Below are 10,640 nucleotides of genomic sequence, written 5' to 3'. Positions count from 1 at the left end.
ATATGAATAGGTGTAACTAAGATAAGAAATTTGTATTTTCATTCTTTGTAAATACAAAAATAAATAATAATAAGTTGTTGTTTGCATTTTCACTCCATCATTGTGTTTCAGTGCGTGTGTGTGTGAGAGAGAGAGACAGAGGGGAGAGGAGAGAATAACTTGTCCTCTTCCTTATTTTCATTGTGTTACATTTCCCTATTGCTAAAATTGTCAAAATTAACTATTTCAATTTTCTACTTTTATATGTATATATATATTCTAACATGAATGATTATTATTACACAATGAAGGATTGAACTTGAAGAAAACCTTAAACTTGAAAGTGTCTATCTATTCTATCAATCTTGTTTAGCATAAATATTGGTTATCTAAACAAAATACAATCTATTTGGATCGTTCTCTTTCTTCTTCTTCTTCTTCTTCATTCATAATTCTTAATTCAATCTAAAGACTAATTCTAATCATAGATTATGTAATTGTTATACAATATGATAAATGAATTGTATCATGAACATTGAATATTGAATTGTCAATCTTTAATAAAAATTGTGTATATTTTCAAGTTCTATGAACCAACATCATCATCATCATAGTCAATTTAAACAAGATACTGTCAATTGTGTCAATATTCAAAGTTTTGTGGAACATATTTCATCATCATTATCACATAGAAAGTATTCTTGAATAACAAATAATCCTTTTCTTATATTCAGTTTATAGCGTATTTGATTCAAACTCCCCCCCCCCAAGAGAAAAGAAGAAGGAAGGATAGAATATATTCATCAGATAACAAAATCTAATTGAGGAGTGGTTAAGGTAAGTATTATAAAGTGTTTTCTAACAAGGTTTACGTTGATGTTCAATGTTTCAATAGTTAAGTCGTTTATATATCTGATGAATATAATGTATTGATAAAGATTTAAATAAAGTGTTCTGGGTTCGAATCTCATGGAGCGATATTGTGGATGAGCACTCCTGAGGAATCCCACTGTAGAACGAAACGACCGTTCAGTGTTTTCATGATGGTCTAGCTTGAATTGACTCATGAACTAAAATATTTAAAACACTTGGTATTATTGGATTGTATCTTCCCATTGTTGTTTAGGACTGCAATTGGTTAGTCTCTTATTGACAAATGTGTATCTTGTGTGGACTACTTCAATATTGCCTTGAGTCACAAGCATTCCAGGCAAAGATAGATAGTGGCTAGCAATGGAATCCAGTTTAATGCACGTTTCGTCCTATTTAGAGCCCGTCAGCTGCATATACCTGCATCACAGAGTTGATGTTCACTTCTAGACTGGAACCCAGTACCGTTCTCTTCAAAAGCTATCATTTTGTCCACTTATCTGCTGAGTTATGATAACTCGATGGTGTTTGAATTAAACAATTGAGTCTCGGAGTGATTACCAACTCTGAGATGCAGATACATCCTGCTGACGAGTCCCAAATAAGACGAAACACGCGTCTGGCTGATCAATGGCAGTCCTTAACATCAACGCGACAATTCAATCAAATAATACCACATGAATTTTCTTGATTTTATTCACAAAACTTAACTGGCATCAATACTTTTCAGTAAACTCAAACGAAATCAAAGTTATATACACAGAATTTATGCTTTAATGCATTAGAAAGTAATATGTTCTCTAATAGTGAATTAGACTGTTTATTATCTTAACTAGTGAATGTAAACCTATTTAAAGAATTATAAATTGTATAATACAATAAACTGAATGAAATTAAACATTGATACCTCAGTGGTAACATGTTACTGTACGAGATCATAGGTCTGAGTCCAATTCCTAGTATGGGACTCCTCAGTAGTGCTTATCCATGACTCCGGACACAGGAATCGAGCTCAGAATCTTTAATCTCACGTTTGAAAACGCTTAACCTCCAGGCCAGTGAGCCGGCATCCAACTTTGTTTGTGTCTAACTTTAATCATTCTATGATTCATTAATTTTTAGTCACAATATTTTGTATCCAAATATGTATAAAACTGAAATTGTAAATTCAAAGAAAAGAGAAAGTTGTATTGGAAAGCTTTTAATCGCATATTTCCTGTCTAACATCAACCAGTGCTATCGGATGAAAATATTGTTCGGGCAAAGCTAAAAAAGATATACAATGTTGGATTCTGACTAAATTTTAAGAAAGATATTCATATACGATACAAGACTTGAAAGTTCATGACTTAATCCAATGTGTAGTCATGAGTATTCAATATTGAACATAATCAACTTATTGACACAATATCTATTCAGTGTTCTATGGATTTTAACGGTTTCTTCAAGAGATATCAGTTTATTAAAAAAAACTATCAATATGTTGTGTAGGTCATTTCCAAAAACCTAAGTAAACAACATCTTCTTTAAACAGGAGAGTAATTAATTCATTGTTGATACTCAAGACAAAGTTTTGATTAGCCTTAGTTTGTATAAGTGGATATTTTGAAGACTACCACGATCAAACTGCTTTGTTACAAGTTTTCTACACAGTAACTAGGTGTGGAATCCGGGATGTGGGTTTCATTCTGTTTGGGACTAGTCACCTGGATACATTTACATTCTGATGCTAAAGGTCACATTGAGGATCGAACACAGTATCTAGGATTGACAAAACTCCAGTCCGGAATGATGACTATTGATATCAACAACATAAATGTTGATCAAGTTGGAGGTCATCTAACCTCAATAGTTTAAAGGATTACTCGTTGGGGCTTGAAGCGATAAGTACTAGGTTCCATTCGCAATGTAAAGACTAAAACTAGAATGCAGATTCATTCAGCAGACGAGAGCTGAATGGGACGAAATGACAACTATCCTATATTCTACTCCTAATCATAACTCAACTTTACTAAAACTGAAAATTTTTCCTTACTTATAACTACATTTGAATGAAATTTTCAAAAGGAATAATCGGTCGTTAAAAAGCAGTTTGTTAATTATACTGTTAAAAATTCAATTACAAATCTTATTATCTAAATATTTTGTCTGTGAAGCACATGGAATAACACTTTGTTAAATAAATGGAACAATCACAAGCTTTTTAAGGACAGATAAGTAGTGACTAGCAATGGAATCCAGGACGCACGTTTCGTCCTATTTGGGACTCGTCAGCTGGATGTACCTGCATCTCAGAGTTGATGTTCACTCTGGGGCTCAAACCCAGTACCGTTCGCTTTAAGCACCATTGCGTTATCCACTTAGCTACTGAGTCCTGATAGCCACCTGCTTGTGCGATGAAGTGAAGTTGATGCTGTTTCACCTGTAACTTCCCATTGTTGTTTAGGACTGCAATTGATCAGTCTCATGTTGGCATATATAAATCCTGTGCGGATGCCTCGATATAGCCTTAAATCACAAGCTTTTTAAGCAAAGATGGATAGTGGCTAATAGTGAAATCCAGTTTGATACGCGTTTCGTGCTATTTGAGACACGTCAGCTGGATGTATATATACCAATAGGAGACTGATCAATTACAGTCCTAAATAATGATGGGAAGATAAAAGTAAAACAACACCCAGTGAATTCAAATGGAACAATGTTAAATCAGTTTTCTTCTTTTTGAAGTAAAGAATTATGATGTATTACTAGTAGGATTATACAATTAATGCTCCTATTTAATTACTAGAAGTTAGTACAGAAATAACATTTATAATTCACAGCATGTTTTACATATTGACCTGGAAGGTAAAACATTACTTTAGAAGGTATATGTTAATTCTAAAGAAGATGGATCTATATAAAGTGCCATGAGAATAAATTTTAGTTTGTTTTGAATTGCGAACTATAACTATGAATTCTATTTCTTGTATATTCACTAGCTAAATATCATTACTCACATAGCCACTACCAGGTTAGTCCTACTCAATACATCATCGCGGTATCATGTTGTTTACTAGTTTGAGAGGACAAAACGCAAATGTCCGGTGCTTTAACCGGATTGGTATGTACGGATGGTCCACCAAGGAGAGTTGGAAAATCCTGATTCCAAACCAATGATGTGCATTGGCTCCAGGATCCTAAAGGAACAAGTGGTTTATGAACCAATCGTCAGCCACCGGTTACCATGGAACTGCATCTCCTTACATTACTCCATTGTCTTATGGATCAGAATTTAAGGTTAAAGGCTCCGAGTGTGACCCCCTAGGAAAACCACCTGCACACGGGAAGTATCCCAGCCCTCACATAAGTCGAATGATTTATGTGGCGCCTATCTATTTGCTGCCTTCTTATACCAATATAATAAGTGTAATTCAAGTGTAATTTACCATGTTACAGATAGTTAAATCACTGGATACTTAGTCAGTATATTCTAATAATTTCATTTTTACATTCCGTCTGAAATGAAAAAATTATTTTTTCGCTTCAGTTTAGATTTTACAAATCCCTTCCACCCCACCCCTGGAATAAAAGAAACACCTTAAGAGTAGGATACATGGAATAGATTTTCTAAACAATAGTCTTATTCTGTGCTTGAAATTTCGGGCTTTTAGTTCAGGTTCATCAGTGATTGATGATAATTTAGTTGGATCGTTATGTAATGTTGATAATCAATAAATGGAATATCAGGATCAATAAGAAATGTGATTGAATCTAAGAGAAATTTCTTTTTGAATTATTTAGTTCAATATTCGGTATTGTTATTGTTATCAATTAGAGTTATTGTATTGTATTGTATTGAACGAGAATACCATTGGGGACAATCGAATGTTTTGATGGAGTTTTGTTCTCTGAGCTGAATGGTTTGGTTTATCTGATGTTTGCGCTGATGATGTCGTTCATAAGAATGATGAAAGTTCCACGACAAAACCATCCAGCTCAGAAAACAAAACTCCATCAAAATCATCCACCTAAGCTACAAATCTTCTCCACCATCTCTTAATCAAATGTATATGAATACGAAATGACAGAATCTCTTAGTAAAATCTGAGAATCATACAGTAAATAATTCATTTGTAAAATGTCAACCAATGGTCTCAAACTTCACTGTTCCTTCATTTCCACGGTAATCGTTCTCTTTTCTTTGATCTTCCTAACCTTCTGCCACCAGGTATTTCACTTTCGATTGGTGATACATACTACTCTTATCTGTCGATATCAGTAGCACACACCACACATGATCTAATATGTGACATTCGGATTCTAGATAGTGAATTAAATGAAAGATTTAAATTAGTCGTTTTTATGCTATATTATTACATAAACTACATCTACACACCTAAAACTCATTGTATTTATCAATAAAGTTTACAATCCTTTATTTAAACACTAATTAAGATGATTGGAGAATATGAGTAAGACGCCAAAATCAATTATGTTCCATCAAATAAAAGAGGTCCTAGGTTCAATTCATACGAGATAGGATCGTAGCTCTGCACTACTGAAGAATCCTAAAATAGAATGAAACAACCGTCTAGTTCTTTCAGGTTTTCCATGGTGGTCTAGATTTCATTGACTTATGATCACAAACTATTAAAAATTAATCACTTAAGATAATAAAATATTTTTATCCATTGAAAATATGTTTAATATTTATCAATGCAGGTAATTAATTGTGTATGGGCTCTTGTGCATCAACTGGTGTTTCACAAGCTGGAAGTCCGGCAAAAAATCAATTAACGAATGGTATTCAACAAAATTCTTTGAATATACAAGAAATGAATCAAATGGGAATAATAAATGTAAATGAAGAAATTGGTAAAATGGGTGGTCAAGATAAGAAAATTGATAATCCTAGAAGTAATTATGTACTATCTGGTATAGATCTATTGGATTATGGAGTGGGTAGGTTCTTTCTTTTTCTTTTTTGGCTGTATGGAATTCCCTTCGTATTTCACATATAAAACTGATTTTCCATTCATGAATGAATTTGAACAATTTCGTGGATTGGTTGAAGTTGGGATACCGGCTCAATGGTCTAGAGGTTAAGTGTTCGCGAGCGAGACTGAAGAGCCTGAGTTCGAATCTCGCTGGGGGCGGGATCATGGATACGCACTCCTGAGAAGTCCCACAGTAGGACGAAATGGCCATATAGTGATTCCAGTTTCTCAATGGTGGTCTAACATCAATCGATTCATGATCTCAATCAAAAACTTGATGATCTCTACAACCCAAAATCTACAAAGAGAAATAATCTCCAGTCTATTGTAGCAAGTTCTATTAGATCTTACATGTGTGTTTAAATGTATTTTTCGCTGTTTTTGTTAGGGAACTATAGTTTTCGCAAGTTAGTAATGATTACTGATCACGTAGAAATCAAATTATACAACAATACAATACTGCAGTATATTTGTTATTGAATGATTGAAGAGAACCTGTAAAATACTGGAATTATTGCTTTACTATTGAGTTTGGATGCTTCACATGATATGAAGTCATTATGATTATTATTATTATTGATGGCTTTATTCAATATCATATATTTGATACAATATAGAATTCTCAGCAAAAAGTACTTCAATACATTTCCGTCCCTTATTTCTTGGTCGATCCTGACGATCACGTATTGAGTGATAATGTATATTCTTCTCAATGCATAAAGCCAGCAACTAAGATATCTCTGATTGTGCTCTTTTATAACTTGTAAAGCGAAAGTAGTAAACTTTTCATAAACGCACTTGAATAGGTTATGATACTAATAAGCATAATGATGTGTTAAAATAAACAAGAAAACAGATAATTTGTTGAAATATCCAGATGGAAGTAATAAGTAGTCAAGATATTCAAGAAGGCCGCTTTTTCGTCGACTGAAATTCAAACTCTCTTACAGTTGAATGGCTTTATATACAGAAATTCCTAGTGCAATCATTGGTATACACTTCCACTTATGATTTTGATGAAGTTTTATACTGTGAGCTGGATGGTTTGGTCATGGAATTTTCATCGTTCTTCTGAACGACATCATCAGGACAAACTTCAGATGCTGATCTATAAATCTTCTCCACTACTCTCACTAACAAGCCCAATCCTAGTACGAAGCATCTTTTGTTATCTTACATTTGGTATTTGAAATACTTTCAACTTAATTGGTTATTTTACTGAGTATGATTCTTAAGGGATAGAAATATAGACGTTTTTATAACATTCCCAGTAAAGCTGAAATTAAGCAAATGGGATGATTTTTGAATGTCGTAGTTTGCATCGATCATTTTGTGCATAAGGTAGCACATCTACCAATAGCATTTGAAGATTATTAAGCGATATATACACTAAATTGAATTTAGATATTTAGTCTTAATGTTAATTGTTCACTATGAAACCTAAAGATTCCAGGTTCGATCCCCTGTGGTGAGGTCATGGAAATGCATTCCTGCTGAGAAGTCTACTGTTAAGAAGAATTAGTTGTCAAGCCCCTCTAAACTTTTAATGATGGTCTAACCAAGATCACTCTGTGGGGTAAACTATGAAATCTCAACAATCTCTACAACTCTTCCACACTAATAAAACGACATTCAAATTCAAATCAAAATCTTTCATTAAGAAAAGTAAAAATTGAATAATAAAAAAACAGTGAATAAACCAACTATCCTAGGTATTATAACTTTTGGCCTTATGCTCTATTCATGTATAACGTAATGATATCGCCAATTAGAGAACAGTGATTTATCGACCGGACCAATCACGCATAAACCCTGTACGAGCAGTCTAGAGTCTTTATCGGTCCTTCTCCCTGCCTGTTAAATCCAGAACACCAATCTCCGCCTCCATGATATGAATCATGTATTTCAAACATACTGGGTTTATATACACCAGCCAAACAGAACACATCTTACCATAAAATAGGAAACAACATTTGTACAAGTTTTAACTAAATGTGGCTGTAAATATGGGAGATAGTAATTAATAGACTGGGTATAACTCAAGAACGGTAAATCGTATAATAATAGTTTATAGGTCAAAATAAAGCTTATAATAAGCAGAACATGAATATGCATAGTCTAACTACCTAACAATTATACAATAAGAATTTATGTATCGTATTGATCCAGAAATAGATCCCAACAGTTACCACTCATAATTCTCGTCAGGATATAACACTAAGTTTTTAACATTTGATGATATTGAATCCAAAGAGACATTCCGGAAATGAATTTTGAATATCTAATTTTGTTTTTTTCCCAATAGGATTAAAAGATATACCACTTCGTACTTCCGATACAAATATGACAACAGATGAAGAACTTGATATGGAATGTGCATTATCTGGTGTATCACAATTTTTCTATAAAAATTTAACTACATGTACATTGGGTCAATATGCACAAATACCAAATGATACAGATATGTTAAGAACAGTGAATACACCTGAATCATTGAGAGCATGTTATGTAAGGTATGTGTATGGTATTCTTGTAACATTATTGATGTTATACTGAAGTAATTCATCGACTAGTCTTACATTCGTGAAAATAGTAAACAATTTGTAACCGTACATAAGTTAAACAAGCGAGACTATAATTTTTAGACGAACCAATCAGATATGAGATAACGCGTATCGGATTTTGGCGCAAAATTCATCCATTCATTTAGCTAAATAGAGTTTTGACATTATAACTAATGTCATTTCGAAATAAAAACCCTAATTCTAATTCCTCATACTGGTTTATAACTTTCATTTAGTCTTCGTTAGTAGGTGGACATCCTCAAGGTTAGTTTAGCGTCTCTCAAAGGTTATCCATAAAATATAGGCTCGTTATCAAAGAGGTAAAATATCTGATTGTTCTCATAAATGTTTTTTATCAATTTTAAGCAAATAAATTTGGAATTGATAGCAATACATGGCTGATAAGTTTGTTTAAGGGAAACTGGATAATACAACTTCCTTAAGAGTAACGTTTCTTGTTGAATGTTATATATTTAGATAAAACTACTTAATGGTATAGACCCACTTAGTGTTGTTTGCATGTATCATCCTATTGATGTTTAGGACTGCAATTGATCACTCTCTTATTGACATATGTGTATCCTGTGTGGATTGCCTCGATATTGCCTTAATTAACAGTCTTTATAAGCAAAGATGGATAGTGGCTAGTAGTGGAATCCAGTTTGACGTGCATTTCGTCTTGTTTGGGACTCGTCAGCTGTATGTACCTGTATCTCAAAATTGATATTCACATATGTCAACAAGAGACTGATCAATCGCAGTCCAAACACAACAATTAGAAGATACAAGTAAATAATACCAAGTGAGTTTAAACTTCACTTCATTGCACGAGCAGGTGGCTATCAGAATTCAGTAGCTAAGTGGATAGCGCAATGGCGTTTGAAGTGGACGGTACTGAATTCAAGATCCAGAGTGAACATCAAATCTGAAATGCAGGAATATCGACCTGACGAATCTCAAATAGGACGAAATGTTCATCAAACCGGATTCCACTATTAGCTACCATCTGTCTTTGTTTCATGGTATGAAACAAATAGAGGTCTTATTTACTAAATGATTAACAAAACATGATGTAAATCAAAACGAAGCAATAGAATTTAAAAAATTAAAGTTGAACTTTGTATTCATTAACTTAAACATCAGAAGGCAATTCAGTTGATTATTGGTTCACCATATACACAATGTAGTAGTGTTAAGTTACTAATGAAACGCTACTGTAGGACATATATTCATGTGAAAAAGTTTTGCATAGTAACAATTATTTATGCATTAAAATACAAACGATCGATAAACTCTTCTTACATTGAACTTGAGAATTTAAACTTGTAAGCATGAACCATGAAGGAGTTTCAAGTTAGGATGAAGTATACACGTATTGCTTCATAGTTACTTTCAAAGTTACAAAACTAAAGTGCCAAAACGTTGTTCTTTCGATATTCCTAGTTATTATTCAGGAAAATAATAACATTGTTGGGATATATTTTCCCCTAGGACAAATGCTCTACCACTGCATTTAACTATGGTCCATATAGTATACACATTACTAAAAAAGACTGTTGCTAATGTGTCTTTAATTTTGCAACGGAATGGTCTCGTGGAATGTATACATTTGGTTGATAGATTTCAACTAGGATAAAATATGCACCTTATATTTCGTCACTAATTCATAAGTGAATTCTGGTGGTTTTGTGGTTATTCAACAAAGAAATTTAATCGGATAGTTTTCATTGTCATTCGGGACAATCTCATTTCAGCTTATCTCATATTAGAAGTCATATACTATCTAGCTGAACTACATATCTTCCTCATCATTTCATATATTCTATGTTTGTGATAAGTGAACTGTGAAAAGATTAAGGGAAGATCATTAAATACACATATGCCACTCTACTCATAATGTAATGAACGAAAACACCAGCGGGGAAAATCAAATGTTTTTGAGGCCAGACTCTAATTTGTGGACGACCTTTGAACGAATCTTAAGCGACCCACAGAATATTAGCCAATCAGCAAACAGTCAGTATAGAATAAAAATATGTTATACAGAACCAAGGAAATAAAGTGGATACACTTCTTATACGTGGTTCAAAAACTTGTCAAGGTTAGAAAGGGGTTCAGAGGTTCTAAAATCCTCATGCATGCAATAGAGGAAATCATCCATACGGCTACAGAATAGTCGGCCTCTAGAGCCATGATAAAGTCTCAAATACTATTCCAGCCTCGACCACATAGCTTCAATATTGTTTAT

General features: G+C 33.3%; 1 protein-coding gene across 2 annotated transcripts in view; it reads left to right on the top strand.

Moving 5' to 3' along the window:
• The first annotated feature begins 482 nt into the window (after positions 1-482).
• Positions 483-10,640, top strand: part of PDE1C_1 (Calcium/calmodulin-dependent 3',5'-cyclic nucleotide phosphodiesterase 1C) — a 36,446-nt gene continuing 26,288 nt past the window's right edge. For both annotated transcript variants that reach the window (XM_035731281.2, XM_051218015.1), the window contains exons 1-3: positions 483-816; positions 5,554-5,793; positions 8,134-8,341. In XM_035731281.2, the coding sequence (XP_035588137.1) occupies positions 5,568-5,793; positions 8,134-8,341 (434 nt within the window). In that variant the 5' untranslated portion in view covers positions 483-816; positions 5,554-5,567. The remainder of the gene's footprint in view (positions 817-5,553; positions 5,794-8,133; positions 8,342-10,640) is intronic.

The sequence above is a fragment of the Schistosoma haematobium genome, chromosome 7, assembly GCF_000699445.3.
Source record: "Schistosoma haematobium chromosome 7, whole genome shotgun sequence".
Lineage (NCBI taxonomy): Eukaryota > Metazoa > Platyhelminthes > Trematoda > Strigeidida > Schistosomatidae > Schistosoma > Schistosoma haematobium.
Note: the sequence above shows the minus strand (reverse complement) of the source record. Positions and strands in the feature narration are given on the sequence as shown.